The sequence below is a fragment of the Carcharhinus amblyrhynchos genome, chromosome 1, assembly GCF_965287045.1.
Source record: "Carcharhinus amblyrhynchos chromosome 1, sCarAmb.v2.hapA, whole genome shotgun sequence".
Taxonomy (NCBI): domain Eukaryota; kingdom Metazoa; phylum Chordata; class Chondrichthyes; order Carcharhiniformes; family Carcharhinidae; genus Carcharhinus; species Carcharhinus amblyrhynchos.
In genome coordinates, this window is record NC_137324.1 from 180850690 (window position 1) to 180874079 (window position 23390).

Sequence of the window (23390 nt, forward strand, 5' to 3'; positions counted from 1 at the left end):
TAACAAGCAGCTACTGTCTCATGATTCTTACCCTGAACAGGTACTTTGCTCATTTTCCAAGAATAACACTCTAGGTTATTCATATAACATACAGGACATCTAAGGCACTTTAGTACATCAAGTTGAATTACTTATTCATCACAGGCCAGGTTTATACCATTTGTGGCAGCCCAGCAAGATTGGAGTTCATCCAAACAAGTTCCTGAAGGGTCTTACATAAAAACAAAATACTGTGCATGCTGAAATCTGAGACAAAAAAGAAAATGCTGGAAAATCTCAGCAGGTCTGACAGCATCTGTGAGGAGGGAATCAAGCCAACATTTTAAGTCTAGATGACTCTTCATCAGGACTAAGAGCAAAGAGAATTAGCAGAGGATGAGGGTGATCATGGTCATACCATGAGGGTGGGGATGGGGGGCACTGGAATAGGACAAAGGAAATGCACATGAGGATACAGAAGGCTGAGAAAGTGCTAAAAGTGTCCATTAAGTGATCAGAATGTGTGAATGGCAGAACAGAGGTACAGATGGTTAAAGGACTGCCTGAGGGAGGCATGCCTAACTGTGACCCATATGGGTGCCCATAGCCACACCTTTCATTTGGAGGAAATGAGATGAAGTAAGGGAGAAATTGTTCAGTGAGAGAACCAGCTCAGCCATATGGAGGAGAGTGGTGGCCAATGGGGATTGTTCAGACCTTGGAGATGATGGTAGCCATGATGTGGAGATGCTGGCGTTGGACTGTGATGGGCACAATAAGAAATCTCATAGCACCAGGTTAAAATCCAACAGGTTTATTTGGAATCCACTCACGTGATGAAAGAGCAGTGCTCCAAAAGCTCATGATTCCCAATAAATCTGTTGGATTTTCATCTGATATTGTGAGATTTCTTACAAAGGAAGACGGAAAGAGCATTGAGGCCATCCTGGTGAGGAATAGAGGTTAGAGAGATGGGGCATCCATGTTGAAGGGGAAATGGTTTGGGTCAGGGAACTAGAAGTCATTGATATGGCTTAGGGTGTTGGAGGAATCATGGATATAGGTGGAAAGGGACTGGACAAGAGGACAGAGAATGAAGTCAAGATAGGAGGAAATGAGTTTGGAGAGGCTGACACGATGGCCTACTGGGACAGTCCTGTTTATAGGTTTTGGGAAGGAGGTAGAAGCAGGCTATACAGGGTTGGGAGACAATGAGGTTGGATGCTGTGGGGAGAAGATCTCCCGAGGGGGTTGGATCACTGACAGTCCTGGAAAAAAATGGCTTATTAATATTCGGTGGTCAGGTCATGGTCAAGGGGAAGGTAGCATCATCGATATACTGATAGAGGAGTTGTGGAAGGGGGCTAGAGTAGGACTGGAACAGAGAATGCCTACCTCCATTTTTCCACTTTCCTCCCCACAACCCCCCAACCCCAGCCCCCCTTTCAGGGCAACTGCTACAATCCACAGGCAGTCTTTTAACCAACTGTATCTCTGTTCTGCCAGTCACATGTTCAGATGACTTAATGGACAGTTTTAGCACCTTCTCAGCCTTCTGTGCCCTCATTCACATTCCCTTTGTCTCAAACATTGGTTCTATTCTCTCTCCACAGATGCTGTCAGACCTGCTGAGATTTTCCAACATTTCCCATTTTGTTCCCGACAGAGTGGATGTAGAGAGGATGTTTGTTCTTGTGGGAAAATCTAAAACTAAGGATTAAAAATAAGGGGGACCGATTTAAAGTCGAGCATCTTCATAAAATCCTTTGTTGAAGAATTCATAAAATCCTTCATGAGTTTTTTTCTCTCAGAGGGTTGAGAGTCTTTGGAACTTTCTTCCTGAAAAGTGGTAGAAGCAAAATCTTTGAATATTTTTAGAGGCAGTGATGGATACATTCTTGGTAAGAAATGCAGTGAAAGGTTATCGGGAGGGGTGGAGGCAGGATTTGAAGTTACTATCATATCAGCCCTGATCATATTGAGTGGCAAAGCAGGCTCGAGGGACTGAATGACCCACTCCTGCTCTTAATTCATAGAAACTACAGTCCTTTAAATCATCATTAAAGCTTGTGCGAGCTGAAAAACGGAGTGCTGAAAAGCTACCTGTTCATCATTTCTGTGATAATCATGTTCTTCCTCCGGTTTATCCTCTGTTTTCTGTTTATTTGAATCATCTTCTGGCTTTGTTTCACCTTATGAACATAAAGCAAATCGACAAGATTAACTCAGCTATTTAAACACAGGGCAATGCACAAGAGTCCCGATTGACAAAGATCCACAGCAACTGCTCAATATAGGCAAAGCTCAACGTTACCATAATGCTACATTGATCCTAATTAATCTGCTGGCCAAGCTTCAACTTCTTTGACTGGAATATACAATTTGAAGTAAAGACACACTGTCCAAAATGTGCGGGTTAGGTTGATTGGCCATGCTAAAATTGCTCCTTAGTGTCCTGAAATGTGTAGGTTAGAGGGATTAGCGGGTAAATGTGTAGGGAAATGGGGGTAGGACCTGGGTAGGATTGCGGTCAGTGCAGACTCAATGGGCCAAATGGCCTCTTTCTGCACTGTAGGGTTTCTATGGTCTATGATCTTTCAGGCTGGCTGATTTAAATGCTGTGCTTTATTCATCTGGGCCTAAAATTTGCCATCTATCTTTTTGCTTCATGGAGTTAGGAATGGCAACTTCACATACTAATTTAATGGATAGTTATTTGCGGGGGTGGGAAGGAGAAGCATCTACATTATTAGTCTAGCCAGAGGAACTATAGAGGCTGATGTAATCTTGATTCTTTTAATTCATTCATTTAATTCATTTTGCCCTCTAACTCCCTGATTGAGTTCTTTTCTACTTTCTCTGCATTCCTCCAGTGCTTCATCTGTTTTTAAGAGGCATACATAAAGGTCCGGGCAGCTAAAAACAGATGAAGCACTGGAGGAATACAGAGAAAGTAGAAAAAACTCAAATAGGGAGTTAGAAGGACAAAAAGGGGTTACAAAATGTCCTTGGCAGACAGGATTAAGGAGAATCCCAAGACATTTTATGCATATGTTAGGAACAAGAGGGTTGTCAGAGAAAGAGTCGGACCTCTCAAGAACAAAGGAGAGGAATTATGCTTAGAACCCAAGGAAGTAGGTGAGATTCTAAATGAATACTTTGCATCAGTATTTACAAAGGAGAGGGACACCTTGATTGGTACTGTCTCAGAGAGATGTGTAGGCCCATTAGAACGAATCGCAATTACAAGGGAGGAAGTGTTAGGCGTTTTAGGAAGCATTAAGGTAGGCAAATCCGCAGGGCCAGATGGCATCAGATCTAGATTACCGAGGGAGACAAGAGATGAAATTGCTGGGCCTCTAACAGAAATCTTTGTTTCTTCATTGGACACAGGTGAGGTCCCAGAGGATTGGAGGATAGCAAATGTGGTCCCGTTATTCAAGAAGGATAGCAAGACTAGCCTGGGTGATTTAGACCAGTGAGCTTGACGTTCGTGGTAGGGAAACTGTTGCAGAAGATTCTTAGAGATAGGATCTATACACATTTAAAACTGAATAGTCTCATTAGCAATAGATATCATGGTTCTGTATGAGGGAGGTCATGCCTCACAAACTTGGTCGAGTTTTTTGAAGAGGTGACAAAAATGATTGCGAGGGAAGGGCTGTGGATGTCATCTACATGGATTTTAGTAAAACATTTGATAAGGTCCCTGGTGCAAAAGATTAAATCTCATGGGATCAAAGGTGAACTAGCTAGATGGGTACAGAACTGGCTTGGCCCATAGAAGACAGGTGGTAGCAGTAGGGGGGTGTTTTTCTGATTGGAGGTCTGTGACTAGTGGCATTCCGCAGGGCTCCATGCTGGGACCTCTGCTGTTTGTGATATATACAAATGATTTATCCACTTTGGTAGAAATAATAGTACGAGGGACTATTATTTAAAACGTGAAAAGCTGCAGCATGCTTTGGTGTAGAGGGACCTGGAGGTCCTTGTGCGTGAAATCGCAAAAATCCAGTCTGCAGGTGCAGCAGGTGATCAAGAAGGCGAATGGAATGTTGGCCTTTATAGCGAGGGGGATAGAATATAAAAGCAGGGAGGTCTTGCTGCAACTGTACAGGGCACTGGTGAGGCCGCAACTGGAGTACTGTGTACAGTTTTGGTCGCCGCACTTGCGGAAGGATATATTGGCCTTGGAGGGAGTGCAGAGGAGGTTCACTAGGCTGATACTGGAGGTGAGGGGGTTAGCCTATGAAGAGAGACTGAATAGACTGGGTCTGTACTCATTGGAGTTTAGAAGGATGAGGGGGGATCTTATAGAGACGTATAAGATAATGAAGGGGATAGATAGGGTAGAGGTAGAGAGATTCTTCCCGCTTAGAAAGGATAGCAGGACTAGAGGGCACAGCCTCAAGATAACGGGGGGTGCAGTTTAGATCGGAGTTGAGGAGGAACTTCTTCGCTCAAAGGATGGTGAATCTCTGGAATTCTCTGCCCATTGAAGTGGTGGAGGCTACCTCGCTAAATATATTTAAGTCACGGGTAGATAGGTTTCTGATAGACAGGGGAATTAAGGGTTATGGGGAGAAAGTGGGAAAGTGGAACTGATCCACTTCAGATCAGCCATGATCTTATTGAATGGCAGGGCAGGCTCGAAGGGCTAGATGGCCTACTCCTGCTCCTATTTCTTATGTTCTTATTTGGAAGAAGATGTAGCTGATCTCACAAGTGAGCTTGTGAATGACACAAAGATTGCTGAAGTTGCAGATAGTGATGAATATTTGTCAGAGAATACAGCAGGATATAGATAGGCTGGAAAATTGGGCGGAGAAATGGCAGATGGAATTTAATCCAGATAAGTGCAAAGTCATGCATTTTGGTAGATCCAACACAGGGTGGAAATTATACAATAAATGGCAGAACCAACAGGAGTATAGACACACACAGGCAACTGGGTGTGCAAGTCCACAGATCCTTAAAGGCGGCAACACAGATGGAAAAGGTAGTGAAGAAGGCATATGGCATGCTTGCATTTATAGGATGGGGCATAGAGTATAGAAGTTGGCATATGATGTTGCAGTTAAATAGAACGTTGGTTAGGCTACATTTGGAATACTGCATCCAGTTCTGGTCGCCGCACTACCAGAAGGATGTGGAAGCTTTGGAGAGAGTGCCGAAAAAGTTTACCAGGATATTCCCTGGTACGGAAGGTATTAGCTACGAGGTGAAATTGAGTACACCAGGGTTGTTCTCCCTGGAAAGACTGAAGTTGAGGGGTAATCTAATAGAAGTTTATAAAATTAAGGGCATAGACAGAGTGAACAGTTGGAAGCATTTTCCCCCCAAGTCGGAAATGGCAAACATAAGGGGTCACAAGTTCAAGGTAAGGGGGGCAAGATTCAATACAGATATGGCGGACGTATTTTACACAGAGGGTGATGGGGGCTTGGAATGCACCACCAAGCAAGGTGGTTGAGGCAGACATGCTGGGATCATTTAAGACTTATCTAGATAGCCGCATGAACAGACTGGGAATAGAGGGATACAAACGGATGGTCTAGTTAGGAACATATGATCGATGCAGGCTTGGAAGGTCGAAGGGCCTCTTCCTGTGTTGTATTGTTCTTTGTTCTTTTATTCATAAGATGTAGGCATCACTAATTGCCCAAACAAGGGTTGGTGAGCCACCTTTTTAAATTGTTGCAGTCTGTTCAGTGAAGACATATCTACAGTGCTGTTAGGCAGGGAGTTGCAGAAGTTTTACCGAGTGATGATGAATTAACAATCTATTTCAAAGTCAGTATGGTGTGTGACTAGAGGGAGTATTAGATGGTGGTGTTCCCATGTGCCTCCTGTCCTTTTACGTGGTAGAGGTTGCGTACTTGGGAGGTACCATCAAAGTATTTGCTTCAGTGCATCTTGCCCATCCTTAACTGCCTTTCAAAAGGCTAGCAGCCTTCTTAACAATTGAGTGGCTTGCCATTTCAGAGCAAAATTAAGACTTAATATATTGCTGCAGGTGTGAAGTTACATACAGGTCAGCAGATTTCCTTCTCTCAAACACATTAACAAACCAGATTTGTTTTTATAACTATGTAGTTTCATAGTCACCATTATTGATATTCGCTTTTATTCCAGATTTATTTAATTAATTGTACTTAAATTTCCTATCAGCCATGATGGGATTTGAACTCATGTCTTTGGATTATTAGTCCAGGTCTCTGGATTACCAACACAATAGCATGAGCATTATGCTACCATTCCCAGTTGAGTCAACTCCACATTATACAAAGTTTCACAAATTCTATAAATTTCAGTCTTGTATAAAACTGTTAGATCATTTTCATGGAATTAAAATATAATTTTGTTGCAAAGGAATTAAGGCAACTCAGCTTTGAAGTAAAATGTGTCAGTTTGTAAGCAATTTCCAAACACATGTTCATAATTTTCTACATTAAAATACTGAATTATTTCAGCTGATTAAGTCATGATGATATTGAAAATTAATATCCTGTATACATCACAATTGATATTAAGAACATAAGAACATAAGAAATAGGAGCAGGAGTAGGCCATCTAGCCCTTCGAGCCTGCCCCGCCATTCAATAAGATCATGGCTGATCTGTTGTGGCTCAGTTCCACTTTCCCGCCCTCTCCCCATAACCCTTAATCCCCTCTCTTATCAAAAACCCATCAACCCGCTTCTTAAAAATATTTAGCGAGGCAGCCTCCACCACTTCAACGGGCAGAGAATTCCAGAGATTCACCACCCTTTGAGTGAAGAAGTTCCTCCTCAACTCCGTTCTAAACCGCCTCCCCTTTATCTTGAGGCTGTGCCCCCTAGTCCTACTGTCCTTTTTTGAGCAGGAAGAGTCTCTCCACCTCTATCCTATCCATCCCATTCATCATCTTATACGTCTCAATGAGATCTCCCCTCATTCTTCTAAACTCTAGCGAGTACAAGCCTAGTTTATTCAGCCTCTCCTCATAGCTCAACCCCCTCAACTCCGGTATCAGCCTAGTAAACCTCCTCTGCACTCCCTCCAGGGCCAAAATATCCTTGCGCAGGTGCGGCGCCCAAAACTGCACACAGTACTCCAGCTGCGGCCTCACCAATGCCCTATACAGCTGCAGCAAGACCTCCCTACTTTTATATTCAATCCCCCTCGCTATGAAGGCCAGCATCCCATTCGCCTTCCTGACCACCTGCTGCACCTGCAAGCTGGGTTTTTGCGACTCATGCACAAGGACCCCGAGGTCCCTCTGCACCGTCGCCTGCTGCAGTTTTTCGCCACGTAAGTAATAGTCCTTCCTACCATTCTTCCTACCAAAGTGGACCACCTCACACTTGCCAACATTAAATTCCATTTGCCATTTTATTTAAAGTTTATTTATTAATGTCACAAGCTGGCTTACATTAACACTGTAATGTAATTACTGTGAAAATCCCCTAGTCACCACACTCCGGCATCTGTTTGGGTACACCGAGGGAAAATTTAACATGGCCAATGCACCAAACCAGCACGTCTTTCAGACTGTGGGAAGAAATCAGAGCAGCCAGAGGAAACCTACAGACACAGGGAGAATGTGCAAACTCCCCACAGACAACGACCGGAGGCCAAAGTTGAACCATGTCCCTGGCACTGAGACAGCAGAGCTAACCACTGTGCCACCCATATATGATTCTGTTACACCAGGTGCTTTTACCATAGGTCTCAAGATTAAATTAATAACTATACAATGGTGAGGTTTTGAAATGGCTTTCACTTTTCAAAAATGTTAACATTTACTCAACTCCAGCTGACAAGCAACAGTACCTTATACATATGCAAGCAAACTCCATGACAGAAGCTTTTTAAAAAATATATTATTCATTCAGACAGAGGAGGAAATTGCAAGGCTGACACAGCTTGTTATAGCTGACAATTATTAGTGCAGAAACAGCCAGCTTAACTTAAATACGCAATGTCCCCAGATTCTGCCCTTTTGATTTTATAATGGTACAACAATCAACTATGAGGGAAAATTCCTGGAAAGAAAAGGTTTGTATTTATATAAAGGCCTTCATGACCTTAGAACATAGCAAAGTCAATGTATTAGACTAATTATCCTGAGGTCAAGTGGCAACCCAATAGAACCTTGTGCAATAAATGCCTGGTACACAATTACTCATTTTTGCTCTGACATTTCAATCAACCACACAGGTAAAGATTATTCTATAAATTAGAGTTTGTTAAGTTACACCTCAAGTGTACAGACAAAATTAAGCTTAAATACAGAATAATGCAGAAAAAGTAAAGCTTTCTCAGTGCTGAAACAGAAAAGTTCAGTTGACAGAAATGACTCATCAGAAAAGTGACTAACCATCATGGAGTGGGTCGAACTGCTGTTTAGCTGTGCACGTCTCACCTTTGACCTCTCCAGGCATTTCAAGGCCCAGTTTCTGATAAAAGTCTTTTTGCTTTTTTAACTCCGCTGTAAATGACAAATTATTCAGACTTAAAACATTGTTCTTAAAAATATGATACAACTTTTTCTTTAAAATGTAAAACCTTCCTTTTAATACAAAATCTGACCAATTGTGTGTTTATAATTTGCACAAAATTTATTTTATGACACACATCACAGGCTATTGAAGCATTTTTGCAATTTTTCACGCAAAATTGAAGAACATTTGATCTCTAAAAGATCTCCAAACACTCAGCAGGTTAACCAAGTGTTATGCACCCCTAATGTGTAGCTGCCCCACTGCCCCCTCATTCACCATGTAGCATCTCACAAAGAGCATTTGTGAAAGATGAATATTACACATGACACTGGAACAATAGGCAGGAGATTAATGAACCACAAATTTTTTTTTCCAATTCTCTGAATATTCACAATGATCATAAGAATATAAGAAATAGGAGCAGGAGTAGGCCATCTAGCCCTTCAAGCCTGCCCCGCCATTCAATAAGATCATGGCTGATCTGTCATGGCTCAGTTCCACATTCCCGCCCTCTCCCCATAACCCTTAATCCCCTTGCCTATCAAAAACCTATCTACCTGCGTCTTAAATATATTTAGCAAGGTAGCCTCCACCACTTCAACGGGCAGAGAATTCCAGAGATTCACCACCCTTTGAGTGAAGAAGTTCCTCCTCAACTCTGTTCTAAACTGTCCCCCCCTTATCTTGAGGCTGTGCCCTCTAGTCCTACTGTCCTTTCTGAGCAGGAAGAACCTCTCCACCTCTATCCTATCCATCCCATTCATCATCTTATATGTCTCAATGAGATCTCCCTTCATTCTTCTAAACTCTAACGAGTGCAAGCCTAGTTTATTCAGCCTCTCCTCATAGTTCAACCCCCTCAACTCCGGTATCAGCCTAGTAAACCTCCTCTGCACTCCCTCCAAGGCCAAAATATCCTTGTGTAAGTGCTGCGACCAAAACTGCACACAGTACTCCAGCTGCGGCCTCACCAGTGCCCTGTACACTTGCAATGAATCAATATAGTCACATTTTGCAAATGACAGTTTAATTTTGGATTGATATTCATTTTTGGAAGTATAAATTCAGTTTCTTTATTAAACCATAAACTGATTTTAAAATATAAAATAATGTCAGTTGTAAAGTGAAAAAAGGGCCCTTCAGCCCGTCGAATCTTCACCAACAATAACTACCATTAAATTCACACTAATCCAATTTTCCAGCACTTGTCCCATAACCTTGAATGTTATGATATTTCAAGTGCTCATCCAAAAACTATTTAAAGGTTGTAAGATTTCCAGTTCCACTATCTGCCCAGGCTGTGCAGTCCAAAAGTATCTTCACACTCTGAGTGAAGTTTGCTGTATTGAAATCAAAGTTGGCTCATTGCTCCAGTAATCCAAAACAAATTGCACTACCTCAGTGCTACCCTCATATTTAGACATCTTCTACTTTTGATGTTTATCTTTTTAAAAAATATACAATACCTTTGGCCAAATATTGCAGATTCTAATAATAATAATTTTTTTTCCCATCCTCACTATTAAATTTATGAATCCTCATCACTAAGTGAACAGAAGGGGGCTCTCTCTCCATGACCCTCCCTTCATATAGTGCTCTTCATTGGCAATGTTAGCCTCAGACATCAGGTCACCTTCCATGTCATTGGCTTCCCTTCATTACTCAGGTTGGTTTTTGCTTGCATGCGTAGACTTATCCTTTGTACATTCTAATCTGGCTGTGGAGCCCAGCTGCAGATCAGTGTGGCTTTCTCCAATGCAGCTAAGGATGAATTGTCTGATTTTATTGACTGAGACTGACCAGTCTTTTGCTCTTTACTGTTGAACAGAGATGAAGCCACTACTCGAGTTTGCACCCAAGGTAGTTCTTTACATGAATTTTTCTCCCAGTCTGCGGTGAACTTGCAGATTTCCTGAGGTTCATCTTCAAGGAGTCCTTGAACCTTAATTTCAGCTTACTTTGCAGGTGATGTCCAAGTTTCAGTTATGAATACACGATTGCTTCATCCGATCTGTGCTCTGATGATGAGTGCTTCAATTGCAGACATTTCTCCTCTCAGCCCAGGTGCTTTGTCTTCCCATTTGATGTCCATGATCTTCCAAATGACTCGTGCAAACTGGCCCCCCAACTGCTCAATCTGCCTGGAGTAGATAGACTGTGCTTCGCAGACATACAGAAGGGTAAATATTATCACAGCTCTGTACACAGCCAGTTTTGTTCTAAAATAAAAGCAAAATACTGTGGATGCTGGAAATTTGAAATCAAACAGAATATTCTGGAAAAACTCAGCAAGTTGGCATCCATTGTGATCTTATAGAGATCTATAGAGGCCCTAGCCCCAAAACAAACACACACCCATACACGCATCACACACTGTCATCAGCCACTTTTGAACAGCAGTCCACGATCCTTTGAAGGTGACACTCATGATGTGACACAACAGGAGTCATCAGCAACAGAAATCAATGATACTTTAGTTGTGGATTTCAGTCATTTCATATTTAAAAAATTGCCACCTGTTCTGAATTGGACGGAAGTTCCAATTCTATCAGCGGAGTACAGTGGCCATGACATATCCTTGCTTCACACCACTTGCTCAGCTATAGCTAAGCAACTCTGGACATCATGCTATTGTGAAACAGGTGTATGAGATTTACAGCTAAGACTTTCCACAAGCTTTTCAACTTACTGTGGCAAAAATCTTCATCAGGTCAATTTTAAAGTTTATTTATTAGTGTCACAAGTAGGCTTATATTAACTCCACAATGAAGTTACTGTGAAAATCCCCTACTTGGGTGCCTGTTTGGGCACTCTGAGGGAGAATTTAGCATGGCCAATGCACCTAACCAGCGCATCTTTTGGACTGAGGGGGGAAACCGGAGTGCCTGGGGGAAACCCACGCAGACACGGGGAGAATGTGCAGAGTCCACATAGACAGTGACTCAAACCAGGAATCAAACCCGGGTCCCTGGTGCTGTGAGGCAGCAGTGCTAACCACTGTGTCACCAACAAAGGCACAGCAGAGTTCTGTCTCTCATTCACAGGATTTCTCTTGTATTTGTCAAAGGGTGAAAATGAATTATGTTCTTATGAAGTTGAGTGCCTCTGCCTTACTGGCATGTTTCCACATAAGATTCCCAATCCTACCACTCCATCACTTCTCAATTTCTTCACAGTCTGAACTGTGACACTGCTCACTTACCAATCAATCTTTGACAAACCACAATGCCCTCCAAATAACACTGGAAAATCTGAAGTTACTGGAAATGCTGAAACCATTTTCTTGGACTCAGCATAAATTCCTCACCCTCACCAACAACTGCTCCCATTCTCTGGTTACTCTTTCATACTGAATTGCTATGTTTATAACTCTAGGTCATGACCCTGTTTAATGCTCAGCCAAGCTCTCAATCTCATGTCCTCTCCATCACTAAGATCATCCCTGTCCACTTCCATAACACTGCAAACCTCCAACCCTGATGAAATATGTCATACATGCTTTATGTCATCTAGAGACTTAATTATTCCAATGATTCCCTGGCCAGCCTACCCATTCTCCACCTTGCATAAACTTCAGGACATCAAAGTTTTCACTGCTTCCATCTGACTACAAGTCCCATTCATCCTTCATTCATCCAACATCGCAAATTTAAAATTCACAATTTGAGCTTAAATCCCTCCATGGTCCCAACTCTATCTTTGTAATCTCCCCCAAAACTAGACTCATGACTCCCTCTGAATGGATCTTATTTTGCATCTCCAATCTCCTCTGATACAGTCTGTCAGTGAGGTAACCTGTGCACAGCAAGGGTGCTTTGGAGGTACATACTCAACGCTCTTGCTTTCATTTAAGTGCAAACCCAGCAGCAAAGTGTACTTGCAAACAGCACGTATGATGTTCAAAATTGCTGTTAATTTTTATCTTGCTGGATGAACAAAATCAATGACTCTGAATTACCCCAGTCAGGTCAGGAAATTAGAATGTGTTCAAAAGTTAATGTTGCCAATTTTATTAGTATCCGTGACTCTTGCTTCAGGGACTAAGGGATATCAGTGCCTTGTGTTGATTAGATTGAAAAGTGTTTAACAGTGTGCACAGGGCACAGCACAGAAGGAAACATTAATTAATTTCAATACTAAGTTCCCCAGTGTTACCTTAAGCTAACCCAGCAATGGTAACTATGGGGGAGTTACATTTATTTGCTTCACTTCTATTTCATACAATAGCATTAATCTGAAATCAAGCCTGTGATTGATCAAAAACAAAACCTGGAAAACAGAATCTTTACTGCACAGAAGGAATCCATTCAGTCCATCAAGCCTCCACTGGCTCTGAGAAAGAGCATTCCACCCAATCCCAATCTCTTGTCTTATCCTTATAATTGCATATTCTTTCTTTTCAGGTAGCAATCCAATTCTGTTTTGTAAACCTCAATCGATGCTGCTTTCACCACCCCTTCAGGAAGTCAATTCCAGACTCCAACCACCCTCTAGGTGAAAAAACATTTCCTCACATCATTTCTGCTCTTTTTGTCCATTATTTTGAATCTGTGTCCTCTTCTGTTTGATGTACCCTTCGGAGAAAATAATTTCTCACCATTTATCCTGTCCATAGCCCTCAGGTGCTTGAATACTTCCATCAATTCTCCTCTCTGTTACCTCATCAAAAAAAACACCAGCAAGTTAGTTAAACATAATTTTCCTCTAATGAATCCATGTTGGCTACTTTTGTCCAAATGACTATTGATTGTGTCCCAAACTAGTTTCCAGAAGTTTCCCTACCCACTTAAGTCAAACTGATAAGTTGTGCTTTCTGGTTTTTTCCTTACGCCTCTTTTTGAACGAAAGATGGGAGATTATCACGAGGTGCCTCTGCAATTTCCACTCTCACTTCCCGCAGTACCCTGGGCATCTCTCATTCGCTCCTGATACCTTATCAATTTTAAGTAAAGGTAGCCTAAGACTTCCACCTTCTCAGTAATCAGTAAGGATAGAGTACAAAACCTCCACCAGTGCCTTATTATATTCTTTACACACCGATGATTGTGTGGCCTAACTCCCCTCCAACTTGATTTTCAAGTTTGCTGATGACTCCACGGTAGTGAGTCAGATCTCAAACAATGATGAGATGGACCACAGGAAAGAGATAGAGAATCTGGTGAACTGGTGCGACGATAATAATCTCTTTCTCAACATCAGCAAAATGAAGGAGATTGATATCGACTGTTCAGGAACTGTAGTGGAGCTATATAATGCAAATACACAGCCCAAAAGAATAAGACTTTTGTTGCTGATGCAATGTGTTCCAAGAGAAATCACATTAAAAACAAAGAATTGCATTTATATTATACATATTGTAGCAACATATGGCACAGCAAAATATGCCAAATGGCCCTTCTGTGCTCTCAAATTATATACAAGAGTACATTCTGGTTGTCAAACTTTGTCTCTACCTTGAACACTAGCTCCATTCTATCATCCTCTTTACTTTTCGATGTTCCTCCTAAGCTCCAAACAGTTTGTCATTCTTGTGTTGAATTCAAGATTTATCACACCAAGTCATTCCTTTCGTCAGTCTCCCCCCCCGCCAACACACACACACACACACAAACACACACATATATCACCACATCACTAATTACCTCTTCTATTTTTTTACATTGGTGCTGGTCCTTTATGGACTTCAGTTCATGATCTAAGTTTCACAATTGAGCAGCAGTGCCTGCAGTCGGAGTATGCAGATATCACTAAGTGGAACTGGATGGCCCAGCAATGCACTGTGCATCTGTAACTCGCTCTCCCTCATCTGTTCCAGCTGACTGATTGGTCATTGAAAGGCAGAAACAGCCAAGCTCACTCACACCAGTGAGAAACCCTTGAAATGCTCTGACTGTGGGAGCGGCTTCAAAAGCTCTCGAGAACTGAAGTCCCGCCAGTACATTCACACTGAGAAGAGACTATTCAACTGCTCTCACTGCACAAAGAAGTTTAAGTTGTCATCAGGGGACATGTTCATGTCTGCATCATAAAAAGTCTCACAACACCAGGTTCAAGTCCAACAGGTTTATTTGGTAGCACAAGCTTTTGGAATGTCGCTCCTTCTTCAGGTGAGTGAAGAGTTGTATTCACAAACAGGCCATACATACACACAGACTCAATTTACAAGATAATGGTTGGAATGTCAGACTTTACAGATAATCAAGTCTTAAAGTACTTACAATGTGAATGGAGAGAGGTTAAGCACAGTTTAAAGAGGTGTAAATTGTCTCCAGCCAGGACAGTTAGTGAGATTTTGCAAGACCAGGCAAGTTGTCGGGGTTACAAATAGTGCGACATGAACCCAAGATCCCGGTGGAGTCCATCTCATGTGTGCGGAACTTGGCTATCAGTCTCTGCTCAGCAACTCTGCGCTGTCGTGCATCATGAAGGCGGCCTTGGAGAACGCTTACCTGAAAATCAGAGGCCGAATGCCTGTGACCGCTGAGATGTTTCCCAACAGGAAAAGAGCAGTCCTGCTTTGTGATTATCGAGCAATGTTCATTCATCCATTGCTGTAGCATCTGCATGGTCTCCCCAATGTACCATGCTTCGGGACATCCTTCCCTGCAGCGTGGCAGGTAGAGTCAGAGATTTACAGCATGGAAACAGGCCCATCGACCCAACTTGTCCATGCCGCCCTTATTTTTTAAAACCCCTAAACTAATCCCAATTGCCCGCATTTGGCCCTCATCTCTCCATACCCATCATTCCCATGTAATGATCCAAATACTTTTTAAAAGATAAAATCGTACCCACCTCCACGACTACCTCTGGCAGCTTGTTCCAGACATTCACAACTCTCTGTGAAAAAACTGCCCCTCTGGATACTTTTGGATCTCTCCCCTCTCACCTATGCCCTCTAGTTTTAGACTCCCCTACCTTTGGGAAAAGATATTGACTATCTACCTTGTCTGTACCACTCATTATTTTATAAACCTCTATAAGGTCGCCCCTCAGCTTCCTATGCTCCAGAGAAAAAAGTCCCAGTCTATTCAGCCTCTCTTTATAACCCAACCATCAAGTCCTGGTAGCATCCTAGTAAATCTTTTCTGCACTCTTTCTACTTTAATAATATCCTCTCTATAATAGGGTGACCAGAATTGCACACAGTATTCCGAGTGAGGCCTTAGCAACGTCTTGTACAACTTCAACAAAACGTCCCAACTCCTGTATTCAATGTTCTGACCGATGAAACCAAGCATGCCGAATGCCTTCTTCACCACTCTGTCCACCTGTGACTCCACTTTCAAGGAGCTATGAACATGTACCCCTAGATCTCTTTGTTCTGTAACTCTCCCCAACGCCCTACCATTAACTGAGTAAGTCCTGCCCTGCCTCAATCTACCAAAATGCATCACCTCGCATTTGTCTAAATTAAAGCCCATCTACAAACTAGGCTTGTACTCGTTGGAGTTTAGAAGAATGAGGGGAGATCTCATTGAGACATATAAGATGATGAATGGGATGGATAGGATAGAGGTGGAGAGACTCTTCCTGCTCAGGAAGGACAGTAGGACTAGGGGGCACAGCCTCAAGATAAAGGGGGGACGGTTTAGAACGGAGTTGAGGAGGAACTTCTTCACTCAAAGGGTGGTGAATCTCTGGAATTCTCTGCCCGTTGAAGTGGTGGAGGCTGCCTCGCTAAATATTTTTAAGACGCGGGTTGATGGGTTTTTGATAAGCGAGGGGATTAAGGGTTATGGGGAGAGGGCGGGAATGTGGAACTGAGCCACGACAGATCAGCCATGATCTTATTGAATGGCGGGGCAGGCTCGAAGGGCTAGATGGCCTACTCCTGCTCCTATTTCTTATGTTCTTATGTTCATTCATCAGCCCACTGGCCCAATTGATCAAGGTCCTGTTGCAATTGAAGATAACTTTCCTCACTGTCCACCATGCCACCAATCTTGGTGTCATCTGCAAACTTACTAACCATGTCCCCTATATTCTCATCCAAATCATTAATATAAATGACAAATAACAGTGGGCCCAGCACCGATCCCTGAGGCACACCACTGGTCACAGGCCTCCAGTCTGAAAAACAACCCTCTACAACCACACTCTGGCTTCTATCAAGATTTTGTATCCATTTAGATACCTCACCATGGATTCTATGAGATGTAACTTTATGCAACAACCTACCATGCGGTACCTTGTCAAAAGCCATGCTAAAATCCATGCAGACAACATCAACTGCACTGCCCTCATTTACGTTCTTGGTTACCCCTTCAAAAAACTCAATTACATTTGTGAGACATGACTTTCTATTCACAAAGCCGTGCTGACTGTCCCTAATCAGTCCTTGCATCTCTAAATGCCTGTAGATCCTGTCTCTCAAAATACCTTCCAACAACTTACCCACCACAGATGTGAGGCTCAGTGGACTGTAGTTCCCAGGCTTTTCCCTGCAGCCCTTTTCAAACAAAGGCACAACATTTGTCAATCTTCAGGCACCTCACCCGAGACTATCGATGATTCAAATAACTCGTTGTGCAGTTGTTTGAAGGCAAGTGGGGGTGTGGGGATGGCCTTCATGAGGACATAGCGCGAAGGCCATCCCCACAAGCCCACTTTGTGCCTTCAAACAACCACACGACCTCAAACAGACCATTGTCCAGAGTAAACTACTCAGCCTTCAAGAGAACAGCGACCACAACATCACACAATCCTGCCACAGAAATCTCTACAAAACATGCCAGATCACCGGACACCATCATCTCACGTGAGAACACCATCCACCAGGTACACAGTACATACTCTTGCAACTTGGCCAACGTTATCTATCTGATACACTGTAGGAAAGGGTGTCCTGAGGTATGGTCTATTGGTGAGACCATGCTGACTCTATGACAACAGATGAGTGAATACCGCTTGACAATCATCAGGCAGGAGTGTACTCTTCCTGTTGGGGAACACTTCAGCAGTCACAGGCATTCAGTCTCTGATCTTCAGGTAAGCATTCTCCAAGGCAGCCTTCACGACACACGACAACGCAGAATTGCTGAGCAAAACCTGATAGCCAAATTCCGCACACGTGAGGACTGCCTCAATCGGGATCTTGGGTTCATGTCACATTATCTGTAACTTGCCTGGGCTTGCAAAATCTCACTAACTTTCCTGGCTGGACGCAATTCACACCTCTTTAATCTGTGCTTAACGCTCTCTCCACTCACACTAGTGTACCTGTAAAGATTTGATTACCTGTAATGACTCGCATTCCAAGTTAAGGAAGTCCACCATCGCCTCTACTTTCTCAGAAGGCTAAGGAAATTTGGCATGTTAGCTACGACTCTCACCAACTTTATTAGGTGCACCATAGAAAGCATTCTTTCTAGTTGTATCACAGCTTGAAGGTGAGGCTCACCTGATGAAGGAGCAATGCTCTGAGAGCTTGTGATACCAAATAAATCTGTTGGACTTTAACCTGGTGTTATGAGATTTCTTACTGTGCCCATCCAAGTCCAATGCTGACATCTCCACATCATGGCCGTCACAGCTTGGTATAGGTCCTACTCTGTTCAAGACCACAATAAACTACAAAGGGTTGTGAACGCAGCCCAGTCCAGCACGCAAACCTGCCCCCCATCCATCAACTCTGTCTACACTTCCCGCAGCCTCAGAAAAGCAGCCAGCACAATAAAAACCCCATACATTGGGTCATTTTCTCTTCCACCTCCTTCCTTTGGTAAAGAGATATAAAAGTCTGAGATTACGTACCAACCGACTCAAGAACAGCTTCTTCCTTCTGCCATCTGACCTTTGAATGGACCTACCTCATATTAAGTTGATCTTTCTCTACACCCTAGCTATGCCTGTAACACTACATTCTGCCCTCTCTCCTTTCTTTCTCTATGAATGGTATACTTTGTCTGTTAAGTACGCAAGAAACAATACTTCTCACTGCATGTGACAATAATAAATCAAATCAAATGTCAATTCTTCTAGTGTGCCAATTACCTCCTCCCTCACCTCAGTCTAGGTAGCAACTTCCTCCAGATGCAAAATACATGTTTAGTAACTTTTCATTCATGTGTGGGACGTGAGTGTTGTTGGCTGGCCAACAGTTATTCCCATCCCTAGTAGCCATTGAACTGAGGGGCTTACTAGGCCACTTCAGAGGGCAGTTGAGAGTCAACCACATTGTTGAGACTCTGGAGTCACATCTAGGCCAGACCAGATAAGATCAGTAGATTTCCTTCCCTAAAGGACATTAGTGAACCAGATGGGTTTTTCCAATAATCAACAGTGGTTTTTAGATTTTTAGATTTAGAATTAGACTTTTAATTCTGGATATTTTTTATTCAATTCAAATCCCACCATCTTCCATGGTGGGATTTGAACCCGGGTCCCCAGAACGTTAGCTGAGTTTCTGGATTAATAGTCTGGCGATAATACCTGTAGGCCATCACCTCCTCTATTTCTCCTGCCTCTGTGCAAGTCCTCTTTTTCAAATCTCTAATCGACCCAACTCTTTGTCATAGCTCCCATTTATTACTTATACGCTCATAAAAGACCTTGGAATTCAGCTTTATGTCAGCTGCCAGTCTTTGTTCACACTCTCGCCCTGTTTCTCCTATTAGTTTTTCACTTAACCTCTAGTCCTCCTATATATTCAGCCTGATTCTCCAATATACTGTCTACTTGGCATCTATCATATGCACATTTCTTCCTTTTCATCTTCACCTCTGTCTCCCTTGTAGATTTATTTGTTCTACCTTTTCTCTTTAAGGGAATATACCCTAACATTGCCTGCAATACTAACCCTTTGAAGGTGGCCCATTGTTCAACCACTGTCTTTTCTGCCAACGTATGACGCCAATGCATTTCACTCAGATGCATTCTTGTCCCATCAAAGTTGGCTTTCCCCCAGTTGATTATCCCTGCTTTGGATTGCTTCTTGTCCCTTTCCATGGCCAACCTAAACCAAAGCCTCAGAAATCTGAAGCCCTCTCTCTTCCTCCATTTCACCAGCCATGTGTTGAACTACTCAATTTTCTTATTCTTATGCTCACTAGCACCTGGCACAGGTAACCCTGAGACCACTACTCTTGAGGCCCCTGCTTTAAATTTATTTTCTAACTCCTTAACATCTGCTTTCAGGATCTCGTCCCTTTACCTACCCATGTCATCGATGCCAATGTGGACCATGACCTTTGGCTGTTTGCCCTCGCCCAATAGAATGTCCTGCAGCTGCTTCATACCAAGTTGTAATAGATTTGAAAATTTAAACGTTGGTCACCATGACAATGGTTCTAAATGTTAGCGATTATATAATTGTGTGTGGTATATATGTACAATAAATGTAAATACAAATATTATATAGAAAATTTAAATTGGTTAACAATAACCTGTAATTGCCCAGAACAACAGTGCTATTTTTGTAGATTTATAAATTTGTAATTCCTGCTTTAAAATTTGTGACTATTTCTAGAACAGACTTGCAGGCATCTTTGTTCCATTTTACCACGAGTTCTAAATGATCCCTGCAATGCAGTACTGGTGTCTGTTTAGCAGTTTGTTACACGGGGGAGTTGAGGCATTTAAAAGAAGAGTCGACATATTGAAAATTGTAAGAGACAGGGACCTCTTCAGGTTTGTGTTTAAGGTTTTAATTTAATGAAGGAATTTTCCACAATGGTCTGACAGATCTGCAAATACATCAGACATCTAAATAAAACCAGAAATTAAATTATCCTGTTACAAATGAAATATACCTCATCCTGAAGAACATGAAAAGTAGGACTTTGAACAATTAACTTGGATAAGCACTAAAAGAAAGCTCAGCAAATGAATCCATTGGGAGAAATCTTAAATCCAATAATTTCAGACTTGCCAGTTAAATTTGATCTGAGAGAAAACTATGCTTTTAATCATGAATGAAGTTAATTCTGATCGGTCCCAGCAGTTAAGCAATCTAGTTCTAATGTTTTGTGTGTGTGATGCAGAATCTACACTAATTATCATGCAGAACAGTATGAAGTGCGTCATAGCTCTATGTTCTGTCTTAGACTAAGCTGAGAAAAACAAATAGACACAGTTTTAGGAAGAGAAACTATAAATGTGATATTGGGAAGCAGGATGTTGTTCAGAATTGGGAGTCAGACAGCTTCCTGACTTTAATGCTGGAAGTTAAGCTAGAAATCTCTAGTTTGTGATTGAAGTGAGCTCCACTGCATCTCATGGAAGGAGTGAAGAAGAATGAACATTTGATTGTAACAACTTAAACAGAGGAGCGGAAGAGGAAACAACAAAGAACAATACAGTAGAGGAACAACCCTTTGGCCCACCAAGTCTGCCATCCCTCGGTCTGCTATGCCTCGGACACAGGGATTTATCCATCCCTGTATCTGAATGTTGCTAAAATGCCTGCTTCCACCAGCTCTACTGGCAGTGCATTGCAGGCACTCACTACCCTCTGTTGAAAAACTTTCCCCACACATCTCCCCAAAACTTACCACCTGTCACTTAAACACGTGCCCTCTTGTAGTTGACCTTTCCACCCTGGGAAAAAGCCTCTGACTATCCACCCTGCCTATGCCTCTCATAATTTTGTAGACCTCTATCAGGTTGCTCCTCAGCCTCCATCTTTCCAGTGAAAACAATCTGAGTTGATGCAACCTCTCCTCATGCCTAAAACCTTTCAGAACAGCCAACATCCTTGTAAAACCTTCTTTACACCCTAGAAAGCATCCACATCCTTCGGAGTGGTGACTAGAATTATGCAATATTCTAAATGTGGTCGAACTAAAATTCTACATCGTTGTAACATAACTTGCCAGCTTTTATACTCTATGCCCTGGCCGATAAAGGTACGCATGCTGTAAACCTTCTTGGCCACCTTATCCACTTGTGTTGCACTTTCAGGACCTATACACCCAGATCCCTGTGTATGTCAATACTCTGAAGGGTTCTTCATTTCCTGTATAATTCACACCTGACTTTGATCTTCCAAAATGCATCACTTTGCATTTGTCTGGATTAAACTCCATCTGTCATTTCTCTGCCCAGGTCAGCAGTCTATATCATTTTACAATCCTCATCACCACCTGCACCTCTGCCAATTTTTGTGTCATCCGCAAACTCAGACCACCTACATTTTAGAATAGTGGGTGAGGTAAGAAGGAGCAAGTGTTGAAAGAGGGTTAGGGGACAGGAAGGAGAGTGACTAAATCATAGAACCATAGAAAATTACAGCTCAGAAACAGGCCTTTTGGCCCTTCTTGTCTGCGCCGAACCATTTTTTGCCTAGTCCCACTGACCTGCACTTGGACCATATCCCTCCGCACCCCTCTCATCCATGAACCTGTCCAAGTTTTTCTTAAATGTTAAAAGTGACCCCGCATTTACCACTTTATCCGGCAGCTCATTCCACACTCTCACCACTCTCTGCATGAAGAAGCCCCCCACTAATATTCCCTCTAAACTTTTCTCCTTTCACCCTCAACCCATGCCCTTTGGTTTTTTTCTCCCCTAGCCTCAGTGGAAAAAGCCTGCTTGCATTCACTCTATCTATACCCATCAAAATCTTATACACCTCTATCAAATCTCCCCTCATTCTTCTACGCTCCAGGGAATAAAGTCCTAACCTATTCAATCTCTCTCTGTAGCTTAGCTTCTTGAGTCCCGGCAACATCCTTGCGAACCTTCTCTGCACTCTTTCAACCTTATTTACATCCTTCCTGTAACTAGGTGACCAAATCAGAATTAAATACATTTTGCAGTCCAAGCAATTAGAAAGTAAATCAGACATAAGAATATTAAATTACCTTCAGACATAAGAATATTACTTACCTTCTTGGAGACCAGGCACCAATTTGTAGACAATATCTTGCATTGTGCGATCATGTCTTGGAAACACAGCATAAAATAGCATAAATATATTAATGCTATTACTTAAACTTGAGTCTATACACAATGCACCGTTCGCATAATTCAGCATCAACACATCAAAATATCCTCAAAGTACAAAGGTGAGTTTCAAAGTTCAAGTGTCAATAATTACAAATTTATTATCATTCTCCTTTACTCTGAGAGATTTGATAGAGGTATTGGACATTATGAAGGATTTTAATAGAATAAATGAGAAACAGCACAATGTGGGAGAGGGTCAGTAACCAGAGGACAAAGATATAAGATAAAGGTCAATAGAATCAGAGATGAAATGAGTAAACTTTACTTTCCACAGGGAGCTCTTGTGATCCTTAAAGATGGTGAAAGCCCATTCAGTGGTATTCTTCAAAGAAAACTGGATATATATATCAAAATATTTGAAAAGGAAACATTTGAATATTTACAGGGATCTGGGGAAAAAGCTGGGTAGCGGGTGGGGGAGGTGAAACTAATTGATTGGCTCTTTCAAAGAGCCAGCCTGGCAGAAAGGGGCAAATGACCTCCTGTAAAAATTCAATGGCTCTAATGGACAAAAAAATGAAAACACGAGGGACATATTGTAAACAAGAAATTAGGTCCACACAGGGCAGAAGGTAAGCTATATTCACAACAACAATGCACTGTGCTATCACCCACTGAATATTCAGGAATTGATGCTTATTTGGTCTGTAAACACATGAACTGTGAAGATGCACTTCAGCAAATGTTCAATAACACTCAACCATTGGAATTCTTGACAGCGCATCAAGACCAAAGCCTCTATTTCTCACTTGCACACATTGCAAATTTTAGATTAACAATACAAAGCAGTGTAAGATAGTTCAGTGAGCTGTTGTCCTGAATATGCAGTGGGAATTTAAAATCAGTAAATCAGGAATTGGAAGCTACTCTCAGTAAGGATGACCATGAAACTATTAATTGTTGTAAAAAACCATCTGGTTCAAAAATGTTCTTTAAGGAAGGAAATCTGCCATGCTTCCCTGGTCTGTCTAGTCAA

General features: G+C 42.2%; 1 protein-coding gene across 2 annotated transcripts in view; it reads right to left on the bottom strand.

The window, feature by feature from the left end:
• The window catches only part of pcgf3 (polycomb group ring finger 3), a 138698-nt gene that overhangs the window by 37990 nt on the left and 77318 nt on the right, over window positions 1–23390 (bottom strand). For both annotated transcript variants that reach the window (XM_080196403.1, XM_080196413.1), the window contains 3 exons: window positions 22295–22350; window positions 8341–8451; window positions 2083–2171 (listed from right to left, as the gene is read on the bottom strand). In XM_080196403.1, the coding sequence (XP_080052529.1) occupies window positions 2083–2171; window positions 8341–8451; window positions 22295–22350 (256 nt within the window). The remainder of the gene's footprint in view (window positions 1–2082; window positions 2172–8340; window positions 8452–22294; window positions 22351–23390) is intronic.